Here is a 20552-nt window from a genome sequence, read left to right on the forward strand (position 1 = left end):
ATTGTAGAAAGCTGCCACAGTGTTGTCTTGTAAGGAGAACAATTGGATGTAGTCGGCATACAACACTAACTTGATGATTTGACAAGATGCACCAAGGGTGAAAGGTAAAGATTAAACAAAAGCGGGCTGAGGGCAGAACCCTGTGGCAAACTACATACCAGGGGTTTGGGTGAAGATAAATGTGGGTGTAAATACATCTGTTGGGAGCTGCCCTACAGATAGGATTTAATTCACAAAAGAGCTTTGCCCCTAATGCTTAGAGTACTGAGTCTGTTCAGCAGAATGGAGTGTGATACAGTGTCCAATGCTGCTGAAAAGTCAAGAAGCAACACCATAACTGTTGTGTTCTTGTCTAGATTCTGCCTAACATACTCGCTCACCTCCAAATGGCAAACAGACTGCACGTGCTTACCACCAGTGTATGCCTTTTTGGATAAGACCGCTGCAATGCATCAAGGGTAAGGTACACTTGGCTGGTTGCATGTGAACACGGGGTTACACGGGCGAGCTGCGCCTGGGACACTACTGTTGTGCACAGTGAGGTAACTGTACACAGGAAGCCTGCTGCAATGGGGACTCTGCAGGATTAGATATTGACCTGGGATTGGCTTTATAATGTTAATGTACACTACTAGGGAAAGTCAGTGAGATTTACTGTTTTGTCTATAGTGACACTTTATTATACACATAGGGAGAGAACTGCCTTAGAGTGCAGTTTCACTTACCTTTGGCTTAGAGAGACTATTGACGTCTTGAACATTGTGTCCTGTGCGGGGAAAATCAATTCTGTACTTTCCAAAATAATAATTGTACAGTTTATGGGTCATCCAGCGTTGTCATATTTCTCTGGTACAGCTCTGGATCAGAGCCCAGGCCTTTTGTCACCCTGCTGTGTCCAGTTATTTACATTTCTCTCCAGCAGCAGGAACAAAGGCCTCCCCACACAAAGTGAGCACCTAGCAGTTTTTCAGTCAGCTCCTGAAGAGGAAAGGGGTGGAGCGAAATGATCTGCATCAATCACTCAGCTTTCACACTGTGCCAGGGATCGGGCTGCCCAACCCCACTGAACAAAGGAGAGAGCCCAGACAACTGGAGCCAACCCAGGAGGGGGATTTGCTTTGAACTTTTGGTGTGCAAGGCACTGGCAGTGATGTCAGCCAGGGGCAGAGCTGGGACCAAAGGAGCAGATGTGACCAGTGATTCCTGGACGAAGCCATTTTTTTTTTTTTTTTTTTATTTATTTGATTTTTTAATTACATACCTCCCGTGGTGGTGGGAGAGGAATTGACAATAAAGCATAATCATACAAGCTAGAAATCAATAGAAAATTATACAGCAGGAAGACATTGTAGACAAAAAAACTAAAGGCAGACTCCTATTATCATATAATCATAGGAAAAAAACAGTACATATGCTGAGATGCTCTATTAATTTTGTAACCATTCTTGAAAAGGAGCCCAATTCTTAGAAGCAATTAGGTGTCGTCTTTTCCCTTTGAACTTTTGTACAGCAGTTTCTAGTTTAAACCATGCCAGCATCCTGGCCTGCCAATGGAAAAAAGTAGGAGATTCAGGATTTATCCAAAGGGAGGTAATACAAAGTCTAACCATTGCCATTGCAATAAACAAAAATGAATGCATATATCTTGATCTCTGAGAAGTCATAGAAAACTGATACCCAGTGATTACCATTTCTGCAGTAATTTTAATTGAAGACTGAGTGATCTGTGTGAGAAAAGTTTCAATTTGATTGATAAAAAGAGACAGTTCGGGGCAATCGAAGAACATATGAAGGGAATCAGCAGATGAAAGTTTACATCTTGCACAGAATGAGCTTTTACCCCCGTTAGTGGTCCCCCATCTAACCAATTTTGCCGGAGTGTAGTACAAATTAAACATAGCCATATAACTTTGAGTACGGAGAGTGCCAGAGACCAAAACGGTCCTGGCTAGCATCAATGGAAGTTTCAAGTCGATGGAGGGTACTCCAAATTTAGTTGCCCACTTATTATTATGACCAGATAGGTCATCTGGATATTGGGATTGGAGAGTTTGATATAAAATCCCAATTTTTGCTTTCTTTTTAACTAATTCAATAATTAGAATTTTATCAAACAGAATTAGGTTTGTCAGAGCTTTTTTATCTAAAAAGCTTCTGATTTGTAAGTATTTGAAAAAGTGATTAGCCTGTAATTGAAACTTATATTTTAAAAACAGAAAAGAGGCCATCCGGCCGGAATCAGCGAAATCTCCTATTTCCCTCAGGCCCTGAGAAGCCCAAATGGAGACTACACCCTCTTGAAATATTGCTGGAAGTAGGCCAGAGGCATTTAATGGTGTATAGTAATTAAGCTGAGGGATGGAAAAAAGGCGGCGTATTTTTTGCCAAATCGTAAATAGAGCCCATGCGACCTTAAATCTCGTTTTTTTAAAATAACTTGGCTCTAGGATGCGTGTTAGTATTCCTTTCGTAGCATCTCCTAATGCAATTGAATATATTGATGGCGCCAAATATGATGGTATCTCAGTAATCTCGTCTGATAATGGGAAGGCAAATTGCTGGATCATAGTTGCCCAGTAGTAATTGACTAAATTCGGGACAGACCAGCCACCTCGATCCTGTGGAAGGCAGATCCATTTAATAGCTCTTCTTGGCTTGCGGTATGCCCATAAAAAAGACGAAGCCATTTTGAACTATCCCAGCATACTGTGCTGGAGTGTTGGGGCAGTGGTGGAGAGGTCACATGGTACCCTAGGAGTGGCCAGGGGTGTTGGACTTCTGGAACCTTCCTCTCCCCTTTAAAAACTCTTGCACAAGGGGAGACTCTCTCGTGCCTGTGGATATTTCTGCACTTCACTGCTAAATCCTGGCACCGCCATGGAGAACTGGAAGGAGGAATTCCCTGATCCCCCACTTAGGACCGGGAGCACTGCCTAGTTGACCACAGGACTATGTGCCAGAGAGGTTGCCCCCCTTATGCCCCCTGAGGACCTGTTGGGGGAAAGTCTGGACTTTTTGCCCCAGAAACCAAGATCAAGTGGAAAGCTGCCACAGGGAGTCAGGAGAACCAGCTCCTTGAGAACTGCACCTCTCTGGAGGTGAGAAGAGTTGCTGCAACTGCCCCTGGTAGATGGAACTCATCACTAGGAAGACAATGAGCCTAAGATCGTCCACATCAGCCAACAGGGGCCCAAGTTCTCACATTTTAAAGTTTGGCAACCTTTGACCTTTCCTCGTAAGGAGCACGCAGGGCTTTTCCTCATCATCAATTAAATACACCCGGGGTGGGCCAGGGCCTGGGGTTTAGCATGTGATTAATCTCTCAGAGAGGGGGTGTGCATGGCGCCCCATCCCCAGACTCTCTGTACTGCCCAGGGACCCCATCCCAAGGCATACTTATCATCAAGGGGGACGGGACCCCATCACTGACCCTGGAAGGCAAAGCATGACATGGGAGCACCATTGTGCCCCCATAGTGGTGGTAGTCTCACCCCTGTTCCCTGCGGCTGTCTCTTGGGGGAGCAGGGTGGCCACAGCAAAAGGCTGCACCCTGCCCACAGTAATGGCAGGGAGAGAGAGGCTGTTGGTTCCTGTGGCTGTACTTGGAGCTACGGACGCTTGGGAGCCAGCGGGACAATGGGGTATGGGCTCCATCAACTGCCCCCAATGAAATGGGGAGGAAAAGAAAACACAGCAAACAAAAGACACGGGCTCCGGGCACAGCAGGCGACCCGCTGTTATAATAATCACTGCTCCCAAAGGGTCCTGATATGTTATGGCTCTAATTTTGGATGTTTCTTCTCATGTAATGGCCCTAGGACAGTGGGGTCACCCTCAACAAGGTTAGGAAGTGTGCAGCTTTCCCCAAAAACTGACTTTAAAAGTCCCTTCCCTAAGTGGAAGGGAATCAGAAGGAATATTCTCAACAGGATTGCCCTCATATTTTCAAACACTCCCAAGGCTGGAGCGTTCGCTCTACAGTCGGGAGTATTGAACCCTAAATGGGCTATAAATGTGGTTGTGGTTGTGGTTGTTATTGCCTGAAAATTCTGAAGGTGGTTAAAGGCAGTGCATGTCTTGAAGCGCTCTCTAGGGGCCAAGTGTATGTTTACAATGCAATGTCATTATAATGTGATGCTTTTATGATTGCAGTTTGATGGTTGGAAATGTATAAAAAAAATACAAATATTTTAAATGTTTTATTGGTTTCTCATAATGATGACTGCTTGCAGTATATATGTTCATTAGCATTAATAAGTGCATTCATGCAGGATTGTTATTTTTGATAATTGCATTTAAGTACAAAATGATGATTTTGGCATGTGGGTTGCGGCTCTTCAACCTTGGCAAAACAATAGACTTGCTTGATATATTTGTGTGACCCCTGTAGGAGGTTAAAGGTAATTATGCAATGTCATATATGGTAATTCCCTGCTGCCAATGTACATATTTGTAAAGTATTACAAAGTATTTAGTAGTGTGGACAATCATTTATTGAGTGTTAATATTGTGTGCCAGTGAACTGTGATTTCTATCCCACACCACTTTCTCTGAGTAGGCCTCGGACTGCACTGCCTTGCGACCCCAAGAGAGTCAAGTGCTACAATAGGGTGCTTGATTCCCAGTAAGAGGATTGCGTACCTATTAGTTGTGTAGGCTACACAACTAATAACTCAATTTTCTACACCCCGTCCTCAAGCATCGCAGTTCCCTCTTTCCATATATAGGTCGGGAACCATAGGATTTCCAACAGAGGAACCTCAGCTGATTCAACCGTTGGAAAACCTTGGCCTGATGTCCCGTCCATCAGTTGGTTTGTCAATCACAGTGAAGGCCAATAGCCCTATTTATGACAGGGTGACCATCCCTGATTTTCACTGCCCAGGTCCGTCATGCAAAGAATGGTCAACCTGGCTTATCATTGGCCCCCATACACAGGGAGAAAACACCTTGCACGTCAGGGCAATTAAGGTTGATTTTTTCACAATCAACCCTTAACTTTGGGTGCAGTGATCACTATAAAAGGCAGGGGGTCTTCCAGCAGGGGAGAAGGGATCAGATTTCCGCTGAACATGTGGGCCTCCGCCAGGGTTCAAATCACAAATGGCAGTAAGAGAAAGAAATAGAGTTCTAGAGGGATGAGTCTTTTTGGTTACCTGACCTGTGTTTGAACGTTTATATTATAGTGGAAATTTTGTGAGACTGCACTAGAAATCAGACATTAGGTGCTTGTAGAGTGGTATGGTGTGCAATGTTTGGAAAGGTAATTCTGGACTTTGCATGCAAGAAGTTACAATATGGCTGTGCTATATGTGGAATGGCCATTGGCATCCACTACTTTGCTTGACAAGAAATCATTGTGTATACCGCCTCTTCTGTCCATGCAAGCACAATTTTGGTAAATTGCCACATTTCTCAGAGGAAGTGTGGGAAAATCTGTTCATGTGTGGAAGGGGATCGATGTCTTATGTCTGGTGCCTCTCTATTAACAATTGTTATGTGAGCTGTTTCAAACTATTCCATTTATTTAAACCGAAAAATAGGATTGTGCCTACAAGGGATTGGTTTATGACATATTGTAGACTGAATTATGTAACTTTTTGTAAAGAAAAGGTTTATTGCATGGACGTTATGGCATTGTGTTACATTGCCCATATCATATAGTTATGCCTTTGTCCAACAATTATATGACTTTCATTTGAAAACAAATCCTTAACTATATTTTTTTAATGGTACATTGTATTTGCTCTGTTTATTAGGTCTATTGTGATGTGGAGCCAAAACGTCAAGCACTAGCTCAAGCAAACTTGGAACTGTCAGAAGCTACAGAAAAACTTGAAGTAATCAGGAAAAAACTTGCTGTAAGTAGAATCAGCAGAAATACAAGCTATCATACTGTGTGTGTTCAAGCATATAGTTTAACCCACATGCTTCACCTTATTAAGCGTTAGTCTTAGGTGATGTAAAATATATGTGTATGGAATTTGATGATAGAATTGTTAACCACTGGGGGTATGGCCTGGTTAACCAAAATAGCGGGCACACTCTAACCATCAGATAACATTCTGTCATCAGGCGACCCTATAAATGTCACAGTGAGCGCTTTGAGTGCCTGTTCTCATGACTCGAAATCCTGGCCAGAGCATACTGGCCTGGTGAGGCTGTACGTCCTTGTCCGTGTTGAAGTCAGGATGGTGGCAGAGAATTGAAAAGCTCCTTGGGGTTCCGCTGTCAGAAACACTTCCTGGCTTCCCAATGTACCGCGGGTGATCCTCGAGAGCGGTGGAGCTCGAACTCTACAAAGGCATGGACAGGAGACTGCTGATCAACCGCTGGAGTGCCAGGGTGGTGGAGGTGCCTGTCCAACTGCATTGGCCTTCCTGGTGAGTGAGATCTGGCAAGAGGAGGCACCCCTCCTAGAGACCTGAAGGAGCGCTGAGCCCAGCTCCTAATAGACTCCAACCCAGACTGTACTCGAGTGAATAGCATGTGAAGCCCGTGGGAGGAGTGACCATGAGCTGTTGGACGGCTGTAGGGTGATACCAGCAGTATGGGTGGCCAATTGGCCCATTGCTCCTGCTCCTGGGACTGGTGAGGTGATGAGCTCTCGATCATGGAGACAAAGGGGTGTACAATACCAGGTCATCCCCAGGTGGGCCTGCTTGTTCACTACGCAGACGCCAGCAAAACGACAGAAACCTGGTGGCACTTGTTTATCATCCTGCCCCATGGGACCAGCACGTGGTTTCAGACTGGGTGCTATGTCCTTGGCTAGCCCCAACTGCTTGTTCTGCCTAGTCCCTAGCATCAGTGGTAAGCAGACCGGGCCACACTGGGGTTGCTTCCACCTCTTCACCTGGGTCTTTGGCGTTACTCAGGATCCCAGCTATGAGGGATCTTATCTCTGGGCCTGGAGTGAGGCCTCACTGGACTGAGGGGATGTCCAGCTTAGAAAGAGATTTTCAGGTACATTTTGAGGGAGCATCCTGATTTGATAGGAACCACAAAAAGCCCACTGATATCTGACATTCCCCTCTTCATTCTCCCTCCTTCTCTTGTTTGCCATCACTCAACCCATAGTGAGGATTGAAACATGGGGAAGGATAAGGGACGAAGCACACAAGCAAAGATTGATAAACACACTACTCTTGATTCGGAAAGTGCCAAACCTCCTCCCACTGAGATCTCCGTGAGCCAGAAGACAATAGACTCTAGTGACAACTGGACTATCTTGCAGGCAATCCAAACAGCCCATGAAGCAGTTGGAACTAAAATCGAAGAAGCAGGAGGAGGGGTAATGCTCCACCATCAGGGCCTCCCCAATGTGGCGAGCAGAGTCTTGAGTCTGTTTTGGAAGATGAAGTCACTACAGTATATAAACTCTGTTTCACAGCTCTTATCTAGAACCATGACTCTTGAAGAGATGCCAGAGGATGCAAAAAACAGATCATGGTGCAATAATCTTTGGTTGGTTGGGTTCTCAGAGACAGGTGAATCCACAGACCCAGAGAAGTTCCTCGAGGCATGGCTTACATCCTGGATGCCAGAGGGGAGGCTTTCACTCTGGTTCACAATCGAAAGACCTCACCGGTCCTTGACCCAGAAATCCCAGTTGGGTGCCCCCTGTAGCCCATGATTGCCTGGATACTTAACAATCGCGTCAGGGACACTATACTGCTTGAAGCACGGAAAACTGGTACCCTGTGATTCCAATCTAACCATATCATGATCTTCCTGGACTTCACCAAGCTTGTTCAGAAGTGGAGGAACTCTTTTAGTGCCATTCAACAGAAGCTCCAAGCAATAAACTTACAATATATGTTAATCTTCCCTGTCAAGCTTAAAGCAATTGACAACTCTCAATCGCACTTCTTCGAGACCCTAATGGAAGCATGGGACTGGGCAGTGGAGACAAAAAAATTAGTCGCCATCTCCTTTCGAGTCATGACACGTCTGACCATCGTACCCGGTCGGCCTTGGGTGATGATGGTTCAATCAAGCCAATATGACAGAATAGGTCCATCAGGGTTTAGGATAGCCAGAGACTGACTGCAATCCTCTGAAACAGACAAAAGTCACCCCGCACTACTCTGAGAGACATAGGTCAGTCACAACTTATTGGCACCAATCATATTGACTCCTGGATGTAACACTCAAATGCAGACCGATCCCCTTGATTCGTCTGCTCTACTCCTGGGAGGCACTTAGATAGTGTAGGGGTTCATACAATCATGAACTTGATTTCTAGTATCACCTTGCACCAGGGCTACTTAGGGACCCTCTATCAACAACATTTCACCTTGGCACAAATCCTATACACGTAACTGTATGTTTCTGTTTTCTGTTTTGTTTTTGTTTTTGAGCACCCATGTACAAAGATCTAATTATTGTCTTTGTTGTCCCAACACACTGCTTAAGACAGCATTCAGAGCCCCATACCCACATATCTAACTTTACAATTCTGACATGGATTGTTAACTGCTTGCTAGATTGGCTCAAGAGGATGGCTGTCCTTTGATATGTCAAAGAGCATAGGCCTGGGCTCCTCATGTTGTAAGAAACTCATCTGGTGGGCCCAAATTGCCCCTTGCTGCAACGCTTTGGCTATAAAAGCTTTCCATGCAAGGGCCAGGAGGGGTGGCTATACTCCTACATAGGAACTTTCCTCTAGTGGTATCTTAGATCTCTTCACACTCCCTCAGTAGGTACATTGCGATAGGTGGTCTCCTGGAAGGTGAACAATACAACTTCATAAGCTTCTTTGTGCCACTCCAATTGCGCAAACCTACACCATCTGACAAGAACCAAATTATGAAAGACCTGGATATTCTCCCTTGGGCTCTTTGATGCCTGCAGGATATGGCATCCACACAATAAAGAATACACATACACCTCAGCTGCACACAAGAAGCTTCCCTATCATAGACCTCTTCTTTGTCCCACTACCAGCATCCTCCACATGACACTGACTACCATTCTCCCACAGGGTATCTCAGACCATTCACCTGTCACTGCTAGTTTCAAGTCGACCGCTGGAGATCGACGTCTCCTATGGCTCTTAAAAGGTGGTGCCCAGTGGATGAGCAATGCTCTGATTATCTATTGACAGGGCTTTCATCCTACTTCCATATAAGCCAAAACTTGGTTGCCTCTGTGGGTACACTGTGGGCTGTTGGTAAGGCCACTATCAGGGTGGTCATAGCCATAAAGAAAAAGACAGGTAGTGACAGGTAACTGATCTCGAATCCCAGATCCTACATTTATAACATCTATGCCTAATGGAGACATCACTGGCTATCAAATGTTAGCTTGAACGTTAAAAAAACTGCATTGTGGCAGGGCTGCCTGGAAGAGGCCTGCCAATGCTGGAGGGCCATGACTAGGAAGATATAAGAACACAGAGATAATATCAGAAAGTTTTTGGTTTTGTTTTAGTTTAACTTTATTGGCATTTGTGTTATCATACAACATTCAACATAGGCACTACAGGGAGGGCTGGGCCACAAATTGAGAGAAAAGATTGACATTAGGAGCAAGTTTCTTTTCCTGGTTCGTTAACTTATTCCATCATATGTCATAAACGTATTATGCATCCTGTGCTGTCTATATAAGTCATGCCAACCCCAACTTTTACCCTCCGAACGATCCCTCCCACCCCCTTCCCATCTCCCGTGTATACCACAAAATCAAGTTTTAATGTATCACTTCGTTGCACCCCAAAAACCAGAGCTGATCCCTACTACATGTCCCCTATCCATCTAGGTCTTGCCACCCTGTGTCATTCCACACTTCAGTTTCCACATCCTGAGTGCCATCATCTTGCTTTTCATCGAGGCCTGCCAACATCTGGGACCATGCCATTAGGTCCTCCTCCACTTTTACGTCCCTATGCATTGCTTTCATTCACTCATATCTCTCATCCAGTCTTCTACCTGTGGTGGCCGGGGTCTGAGCCAGCTGATTGCTATGTCTTTTTGCTATCACTAATCCCAGTGTGACAAATCGTCTGCTTAGTTTTTTGATTTTGGGTGTAGGGAGTAGATACAACAATACCTGTCTGCCATTTTTGGAGATAGTCCAACCAGTCGACCTCTGTAAACTTCTGATTATAGTGTCCCAGTAAGAGCTCAACTGCACACACGCCCAAACCATATGTAGGAAATCTGCTGGTTGTACTTTACATCTTGAGCATTCACTGCTACGCGCTGGGTAAATTGTATGTATGGATGCCAGTGTAAGGTAGACCTGATGTATGATATTATATTGTAGGAGCTTGTAACGCGCGTTGGAAATGACTTTGCGCACTCCTTCCTGAACTTTTCCCATTCCTTATCCGATAATGGTTCTTCCAGCACTACATCCCATCTACTCTTTACCGAAAGTGTTGTGTTCGGCAGGTCGTCTTGTAAAGCTCTGTATCAGTGCGATATTAAACTCTTACCTTGCGCCATATAGAGCATTACCAACAATATATTGGTGGTGGGTGGTTCCGCTGGAAAACCCTGCAAGGCATTTCACAAGTCACGCTTGACATTTTCCTGTATTGTAGGAATTACCCTAGTTCTAGACCGAAGGTCTCGAATGCCTCATCACGGGTAATGAATTTACCATCCGCATATAGGTCTCCCAACGTTTGACACCCAGCCTCTCTCCACCATCGCACGGACATAGAGTCCACAATTCAGGCTAACGGCCGTATTGCCCAAAATCGACATGTCAGGGGCGTATGGGGCGTGCTGCAATACTTTTCTGACTACCACATCCCACAAATGAGCGACATGCTGGACAACGTACGGAGTCAAGGGCGGAGGCCGCTTTCCACACATTAAGATTTGTGACAGGGTGTGATCACCATATGTACCTGCCAGCAGATCAGTCTCCCAATCACTTTCAGTATCTAACCAATGTACAGCATGTTGCAGTTGATACAGACAAGGAGGTTCAATCCCTCCCCTTCCCCAAGTTCTCTGTAGGGTTGTCAGGCTCACTCTCTTACTCCATAAAAGATCCGTCAGAAGTTGATCTAGGGTCCTAAAGTAATGACGCAGGATAATAAACAAGGTATGTTGCATCGCATACAAACATCTTGGTAGAATAATCATTTGTATTATTGCTGTTTTCCCCATAAGGGAGAGTGGTAGGTACCGCCAGAAATGTATGGATCCCCGTAACACTGCTATTATCCTCCCTATGTTTCAGTCATGGTAGACCGCCGCCGTATTCGCTAGTCGCCTTCCCAGATATCTTGTTCCTTCACCTGCCCATTGTAACTCGATTTGGTGTAACTCCTCTTGGGGCATCCCTGCTAGTCGACCAATGGGGATTAGCTTAGATTTCTCTTTCTTGAGCTTAAGGCCAGATACTCTACTGAATTCCTGTAGGGTTGCCAACAAGCATGGCAACGAAGTTGAGGGCTGATGTAAATAAACTAAGGTGTCATCAGCATATAATGAGACCACGTGTCGAGCCTGCCCAATCGAAAACCCACCACCCCAAATCTGTCTCTTAGGGCAGCCGCCAATGGTTCCATGCTCAGCGTGAACAAGAGTGGAGAGAGCAGGCACCCTTGTCGGGTGTCTCTGCAAAGCACCACAGGTCTGGACACCACATTTTTCACTTGTATCCATGCCGTGGGGGCTGTGTAGAGTACCCTAGTCCATTTAAGAAAGACTTCTCCTACCTCAATCTTCTTCATAACCTGCCATAAATATGTCCATTTCACAGAGTTGAAAGCTTGTTCTATGTCTAATAGGGCTAATGCATAATAATCTTCCTCTATCGTGTAGGCAGCATTCCAGATATTTGCTAGTCTCCTCAAGTTGTGCATTTTGCTCGGCTTAGGTATAAATCCTGCCTGGTCCGTTTCAACTATGCTGGGTATCCACTGAAGGAGGCGTGTTGCCATGATATTGCTTAGTATTTTTACATCAATATATAATAAGGAGATTTGGCTATCCGAATTAGGTAATAAAGGGTAGAGGTGGGCGGAATTTTGTGTAGTCGCACTAGGCAAAGCTCCACGAAATGGTAAAAAATCTCCGCAAGCACGCAAAAGTTCCGCGAACATGCGGAATTGCTTGTTCCGCCCGTTCGCGACGCTTTTTTCTTGTTCGCGTATGCTGTTTGCGTGCTCGGGGAGAAATATCTCGCAAATACACATTTTGAAAGCGCAAACAAGCAAAACAATTCTGCGAAGCCGCCGATCGCAAAATTTTTGCCAATTCCGCATTCTCCGCAGAACGCAAAATTACCCAAATTCCGCAAATTCCACTAGCGGAACGGAATTTACCGCCCAGGCCTTAAAAAGGGTCTCAGTCCGGTTTAGGTATCGTGGTCACCAGGCCTCTCTCATGGACCGCGGAAGCCCACCTGCTTCATATGCTTCATTGTAAACTCTCGCAGATAGCCGGCCAACAGTGGCCAAACCTTTGATAGAACTCTGCGGGCAGTCCATTTGCCCTGGGGCTTTTGGCTGTATTAAGATGCTGGATGGCTGCCAAAAGCTCTTCTCTTTGAAGCGGAGCCTTTAGCATCTCCATCTCTTCGGCCACTAACCGGGGAAGCTCAACTGCGCCTATAAATTCACGGATCTTATCCTGCGATGAAGGGGATTTTTGTGTATACACTTCCTCCAGGAGGTCTGCGAGGCGGCCTTCAACAATTGCTGTCTGTGAAAATACCACGGTACCCTGTTTATCCCGAATCTGTACAATAGGGTTTTCATTTACCTTTTGTTTGATCAGGTGTGCCAGTAGTGCCCCGGTTTTATCTCCCTCCATGTGTAGCCTTGGCCTTCTTGCACTGTGTATGTGATTTTTTAGTCTGTTCAAATTTTGCAGTCTTGCTTCTCGCGCTTCCTGACATTCTTTCAAATTATGTGGAGCCTCTGGGAGCTCTTTCTCCAACTCCCCCAGTCACTTTTCCCATTTGGCTATATCATTTACTAGCTGACGTTTCACTCCATATGATGTTTTAATACATATGCCTCGTATTATCACCTTCATGGCTTCCTATTCCTTTGCCCTGTTTGATGCTGATCTCCAATTCTCCCTAAAATAATCTGTTAATGCATCCAAGAGCACCGCTACAAATAGGGGATCCGACAGCACCTCGGCAGCAAATCTGCAGAGAGGGAAGGCTGACTGGTGTCGTGAACCATTTAGAGTAAGCAATGCAGGTGAATGGTCATAAAGATACCTAGGGAGATAATATATCCCGGGCATCGGACCCCATTGCTGCTAAAAGGAGCTAATAATCTAATCTACTAAAAGTACTCTTGGCAGGGGTGTCGCCATACATCCAGTAGGTGTATTACCACCATACAGTCACATAGTGTGTCTGTCATTTGTGGCTTAGTATGGGACTTTGGGGGTACCCGATCCAAGGTACCATCGAGGATACAATTAACATCCCCAGCCAGAAGAGTATAGTTCCCCAGATATGGGGCCACCGCCATTAATACATCAGGGAAAAAAGCAGAAGAGTCTGCATTGGGGGCATAAACATTAATGATACATAACCCCTTCCCGTCCAGCCTCCCATATAGGATAACATACATTCCCTCTGGGTCAATCACATGATGTAAGTGCCGGAAAGGGGTCCCCGGTGCCACCCATGTGAGGACTAACCTGGCAAACCCAGAATATGAGGTGGTATACAGTTGCCCTCTCCATCATTTTTTGAGACAGGGTAGTGAATCCCCCAGACATGCGTCTACTGTAGACATGCAACAGCAATTCCATATCCTTTCAAATACTCATGCACCCTTCTACATTTATCCGAAGCTGCAAGACCACGGACATTCCATGTGATTAACTTTTTCACGGGGGTGCCAAACCATGTACAATCCGCCATCTTCCATTCCAACTGTCCAACTATCCCTTCTCTGGTTGTGAGGTATCAAAACATTTAGCATCAAACTGTGTCTAGTGCTAACCGTATCAAGTGGGAGAAACACTCCTCCCCAACCCCTTTGGAAACAAAAAGCCCACCTCCACTTGGGCAGTTCAGGATCCCTTCCCAACCCTGGTGTAAGTACGGAAAGGGCCTGCTCAATCCGCCCATTACCTTCCCGAACAACAATCGTGAAACAACAATACAATAACAGTATTCTGATATCACTGCAAAGTTTCAGTTTTGTATAGTCTCTTGCCGCTCGATATAACAGCGTAACAGTCTCTTGCCATGCAAGAGATGGACACGCCTGGGGGTGCGAGGACTAACCTCCATCTCCCATCTGTTTGTCCACCCCTATGTGGGAGCACACCTCCCACTGAACAGAGCGGTCTTAGCCCCTGGAAACCCAGGCCACATAGTCATATATGTGACACTACTTTTTTCAAATTGTTGCATACAAACTCATCTTTCCCCTCCCCTCTCCCTCTTAAAAGTACTTATCCACTCCAGGCTTATCCTTTCACGTCTGCTGGATGTAGAGAGTCCCTCAGCTGTCGTCTTCACTTGTATTGGTAACCAGCATTTGGGGCAGTTCGGAGTCTCCTGATTCAGGTACCATGTCTGACGCTTGTAGTGTGCCATCAGGGTACACTCAAATTTTACCAGTGCTTCTTGTGTGGTTGACACTGTGTTTTGCAGTCTGCAACCCTGTATTCCGTGGTGGTCAGTTTGTGCTACTGCTCTTCAGTGTGGCCGCAGAAAAAGCCCTTTCTCCCTTGGCTGGGCCTTGGATGTCCAGCCAGTCGTTGGCTTCTGCAGCTGAAAAAAAATCAGCCCCTTTCTGTTGTGCTCGACCCTCAGCTTGGAGGGGACTGTACCTGAAATTTAGGTCCCTGAGGCATTGCTTCACTGCTAAGAAAGTTTTTATTTGATCCTGGACTCATGTGTAATCTGGATATACAGAGATCTGGTATCCCTCAAACATAAATGGCCATTGAGTACAGGTGATTTGCAGAACTGCATCCAGGACCAAGAAGTTAACGAGCTTGGCTAACAGTGCCCATGGCAGGGCTCGCTGTTTAGGGTGCTCTGTGGGCTCTTTCAATGGTGAAGAACTTGGACAGTTTTGTGGGGGCTATCGTTGCTGTGAGCCGGTCCTCCAAATAAAGTTCAGCAGACTGGTCCTCCATTTTCTCAGGAAATCCGAGAAATCGTAGATCATTCCTGCACGATCTCCCGTTCGCGTCTTTTTCCCACTCATCCAGTCATATCATTCTATGCTTGAGATCTGTCACTGTGCCTCAAAGAGTTTGAACCTCCTCCTGCAGCGTGTGTACCATTTGCTCAGTCGTGGTCACTCTTTCTGACGCTTTGCAAAGATCACAGCACAGCAGATTGACTTCAATGGCGACCGTATCAATTTTATGCACCATTTCATCTTGCGTTGTGTGGATCGCTGTCAGTACATCAACTATAGATGGGACTGGGTCTGCTGCCGCTTTGATTTCCCTGCTTCGTCTTTCCGAGGTATTGTCTGTACCTCATTCTCTGCAGGAAGGGGGTGTGCATAGTTTGAGATTTTGTTGGTCTGAGCTACTCAGTTACCCTTGTCCTTCACCATGATGCCAGGTGGTGTAACGGTGGAGGCTGTTCTCCGTTATGTCCCCAGTATAGTTTTTATCGTCCGTGTTTAAATGGGGCGTTCATCACGTTTCCCTTTGTTCCAGCCATCTTGTTATTACTGCTTTATTATTATTTGTTTTCCATACCCATGGCTGCCCAGTTTTGTACATCTGAAGGCCTCCTTGGCTCCTTACGTCCCTTGCCGCCCACACCAATTGCCTCTTTGTTGTGTATCTGCTGAATTATTGTCTGGGTATCAAATGAGGCAGGGTTTCTGTGCTCTTGTTATTGCCTTCCTCCTCTTTCCCCAGGAGAGCCTCTCCAGCACGTCTCCCCAGTAGTCTAGGTATATAGTGCTTCCTTTTCTCTAGGCTTAGAGTTTGCACTTGATTCCCCCACCACTCTGCCCTGCTCAATATCGCACCACTTTCCTGTAGGCCTCAGGCCGGTGCTTCACGCAGGGTTCAGGTCTTCTGGGGGGAGCGGCGGTGCAGACCGAATGGCCCATTGTGTTCTCCCGACACGTCCAGCCTCAAATACTGTCAGCTGCAGTCACTGAATTGTTTTCCTCTGCCAACCCTCCTGTTTCCTCCCAGCTGATGGGTGCTGTATCAACGGGGCTGCCGCCGCAGCCCGTAAAGGGTCGCCTTTGCTGTTCCTGCCCTCAGCGCTCCCCCGGCCTACAATTTATCTGCATCCTATCTGCCACTTCCCGTACTCCTCCCGCAGCTCACTTACTTGTAGGGGGTCTGCGACGGGGGGCCTCCACCTTGTTAGGCTACAGCTGGTCTAGGCCGAAAAGCCAGAGTTCTGCTGCCATGTCTGTCCCAGCCAGGGACGAGTAAAGATGGCGGCCAGCACCCGACACTTCACGGCCTCGGTTCTCCGCTTCTAGCCGTCACAGTCCGGATCAGTTCAGAGCTGCTGAGGTTAGGTGAGCTGTGCATGTGTGGCCCAGGGATCAATTGCTTCCAGTGGCCCAGGATTATGTCATATTGTGATGAGATCGGTGGGAGCGATCACAAATGCGACTACCCTGCCATGTTGTTAAGTCTGTCCTCACAGACATACCTGACTCATAATTCACCACCACCACCTCTCATGGAAGGGAACGAGGCACGCTGCTCATATTAGATGAATTTGCCAAGGCTATGCAAGATCTGAAGGCAGGCAAAACACCTGGGCCAGACAGTTTCCCACTGGGATACTAACTAGCATAAATTCCATGAGATCCTCAACCCCCACCTACTGGATCTCTTCAGAAAAGCTGCAGCAAACAAGGACTTTTGCCAGAACTTGACTCAGCTTCCATTGTTGTCATTCATAAACCTGGCCAGCCCGTAGATTGCTGTGCCTCATACAGGCAAATATTTTTGATCAGAACTGAGATCAAACTATTCACCAAATTCCTGGCTAATTTACTCTAGCGGGTTCTGACCACCCTTGCGCATCCTGATCAGTGTGACTTACTGCCTATTTACAGCACCTGACACTGTATACACTGTGTATATGTGACACTACCATGCCTTCACCATGTATGTGACCCCTGGGGCCTCCTGCTTGTGGATTTCGAGAAGGCATTTGATTCTGTTCACTGGTCCTTCTTGGACAAAGTGTTCCAGTGCATGCAATTTAGTCGCTGATTTCATAGATGTGTTAAAATCCCTTACTTAGAACCCTCTGCAAAAGTGTGAATAAAATGTGTAGTTTCAGAACAGTTTCCCATACGTCGTGGGACCGAATCTTATTTGCCCTTAGCTCAGTTTGTTCATTATGATGCGCGGAGACAAGGGTGGTGTTGGTTAGGAAAGAATACTGTTATATGCACATGATGTGCTACTTTTCCTGGTCAACCCTCAACTATCGAGACCCAAATTTTATGACTCCTCAACTTGTATGAGGAAGCCTCTGGAAATAACTGGGCTAAATCTTAACTAGTTCGAGTAAGAGAGAAAACGACTCAGTTGAAGTTGAAGTTAAAAGTACTTGATAGAGCGCACTGTGACCAAGCGGCTTCCTGGCGCTAGAGTAGAAGAATGAGATGAGTGGAGTTCTGCCAAGAGGGAATCAGCAGGAGTACGCTTGGGAGAACAGGAAGGTCTTAAGAGCCTTGCGGAATTGTGGATAGACAGAAATGGATCTGATGGACAGTGGAAGACTGTTCCAGAAGCGAGGAGCTAGTACAGAGAAACTAGTGCCTCCAATTTTGGATCTGCGAAAGCGCGGAACATTGAGAAGGGCTTGATTGGAGGAACGGAGGGCGCGATTGGGAGTGTAAGGACTAATGAGGGAATTAATGAAAGCCGGGGCAGTGCGGGCACGAGCCATAAAGGCCAGGCAGCCCATCTTGAAAAAAGATCTCTGACGAATGGGGAGCCAATGAAGGGATTTCAAAACAGGAGTGATGTGGAGGGACTTGGGAAGGTGAAGGCCTGATTCTGATTAGCCTGGAGACGGCGTAGTTCGTAGGCCGGAATGCCCACGTAGAGGCTATTCCCGTAATCAAGACGAGAAAGAATCATTGCCAAAATAATAAGTTTAAGGGCATCAGAAGAAAAGAAACGGGACACTTTCCGAATGATCTGGAGGGAAAGGAAACAGGAGGAGACAACTGAACTAATCTGGGCATGCATGGAGAGGTCCCGACTGACTTTAATGCCCAAGGTCTTAGCAGAAACCGCTGGCAGATGCCTAATCCAATTAGCTTCCATTCTCTTGCTATTTACATCTGGCTAGAGCCTCACTTGACATGAAGGCTCAACCTCAACCCTCTCCTTCTACCTTGAAAAAGGAAATTTAGAAATTGGCAAAGCTCCCCCTCCATATTCTTGGATGTGTATCCATATTTAAAATGAACGTTTTCCAAAATAGGTATCACTAACCTGGGTGATGTGTGGCAAGAGTCATGCATTAAATTGTTTGAAGACTTCCATACTCAAGTCCACAAATACCTTCAACTCCGTCACGGTCTTGTCAGTCACCGAGCCGAAGTCTCAGACCTCTCAAAATATAGCCCACTAGAGACCAAACTGCTGCTGAGAAATATGGGGAAGGATGAAATCTCTCAGATATACTGTACAATAACAACCAGTGCATCAACAGATGTGTGGCACTTAAGCAAGAGTGAGAGGGATGGGTTGGACCTTGCAATGATACTGGCGGGCAAGATGTTCAGATGGCTCCCGTGAAATACCATATCCTACTGTCTTAGACTGGTCCAGGTGAAATACCTGCATATGACTTATCTCACACCTCAACATCTGATATGCTGGTAAAATACCTGCTCCTACCTGCTGTCTGTCTCGGTCCAAGCAAAAATTTAAGACTTTTTCCATGGTCTGGATATTCCCTGATATTGCAGGTATTGGCAGGAAATCAGAAAGGAGCTGATTGTGTCTTGGAAAGACAGGTGGGTTTGATGCCCAGTGTGGCGCTATTAGGTATCCTGGATGATTTGGGGGGTGCCCGTGGAGGGGCTACCCTGATAGGAATAGACACCATCATTGCAAAAAGAGATATTGCATGCAGATGGAAATCTTCAAACCCTCCTTCATTGTCAGAATGATGTCCAGCTATGAACTGGTGTGCAGAACAAGAGGAACCCATTTATAAGGCAAAAGTGTGACCTTGAAAACATTACAGAATTTATGGATGGTGGTGGTTAATACTATGTGCTGGCCAACATGTATTGACATGCTTGTGGCCGTGACAATGTGGGGAATGTATGAATATGTATATGGAATGGACTCTGGATGCTCCTTTGTATGTTGACTAAAAGTTTAAAGACACAACAAAAATTAGAAGTCTGGAGTCAAAATACAACTGCAAACATTTGTTACTCCAGGGTTGACCACTCAGAAGCGATGCTGAGACATTGAGTCCACATTCCATGTAAAAGTAAATATATTCACAAATATGTAATACGGGAATGATCATGTATCTTGCACACTGAGTGGAAATGTGCTTACTCATCCACAACAGGTAGGGAATGTAACAGAAGAGACTACCAATATTGACAAAGCAATGCAAAAAGGAAAAAACAAAAAATAGTATTACATTTCATTTTGGTTGTTTGGCAGCAGTGATGGATTTTTAGGTATGGGATATTGCATTTCTGGCCCAGCTCCCTAGCTTTCCAGCCCCTGTCTTTAGTTAGGATACAAGATCCTGTCAGTTGTTAGTTTGTTAAAAGTAGGAGCAGTGAACCAACATTTTCTTAGAAGCTTTTCACTATTGCTGCCAAAAATGTAGATTTCTAAATTCTGGTATTGTTGCATACCAAGACTGCTTTGAGCTTATTTCTACCCCATGCCTTTTTGTTTCTCCACCCTGAACTTACTATCTGTCAAATAAAAACCAGAGGTTCTGTTTTGTACCCAATTTCTCTTTGCTACGGTTTTCCTACCTTATGTTTCATCATATGAATTTGATCCATTGCAAGAAAGAGAAACTGTAGGAAGAATAAAAAGAGAAATATAGGAAACCAGTTACAAAAGGTGAAAATGGGTATGAAAAAGAACCTACAAGAGTGAGCTAAAAAAGAGGGGTGGATTTGACATCCAAGTTGGCTGACACACTGCAAATGGCTAAGAGCCCAGGGCCCCATATACACAGACCAGTAACCAGCAGCCCTGCAACAATTTACAAGAACATGAGAGGTCTAAACACACATTCTGTTTACACAGAGGCATGCGCTTAGTCTTCCATGCCCACAGAGTCCTCACAGGATGGCGCTGACCCAAGTAAGTCATCACAATTCTTCTTTTGAAAATAACAAAATGATAATGAACTTTTAAGACAAAACAATGAAGCCAACAAACTCAACAAAAGACATTGGTCCGATTCACAAAGGTAAACTTACATTTTTGTGTAAGTTTACTCTTTTTTTTAATATTCTCAAGAAGTAATTTAACAGTAACTTTGACTTCTAAGACTCCGCAGTCAGGACGGTGAACTCCACACATAAAAAAGATAGGCCTGTCCTATCTTTTCATGCGCAGAGTTCTCCACCCCAAGAGTTTCTGTAGTCGTAA

At 45.6% G+C, this 20552-nt stretch overlaps 1 protein-coding gene across 1 annotated transcript in view; it reads left to right on the forward strand.

Moving 5' to 3' along the window:
• The window catches only part of DNAH11 (dynein axonemal heavy chain 11), a 3007685-nt gene that overhangs the window by 2055090 nt on the left and 932043 nt on the right, over positions 1 to 20552 (forward strand). The window contains exon 61 of the mRNA XM_085631597.1: positions 5760 to 5861. Coding sequence (XP_085487723.1) covers positions 5760 to 5861 — 102 coding nt within the window. The remainder of the gene's footprint in view (positions 1 to 5759; positions 5862 to 20552) is intronic.

Source organism: Triturus cristatus, chromosome 10 (assembly GCF_964204655.1).
Source record: "Triturus cristatus chromosome 10, aTriCri1.1, whole genome shotgun sequence".
Taxonomy (NCBI): domain Eukaryota; kingdom Metazoa; phylum Chordata; class Amphibia; order Caudata; family Salamandridae; genus Triturus; species Triturus cristatus.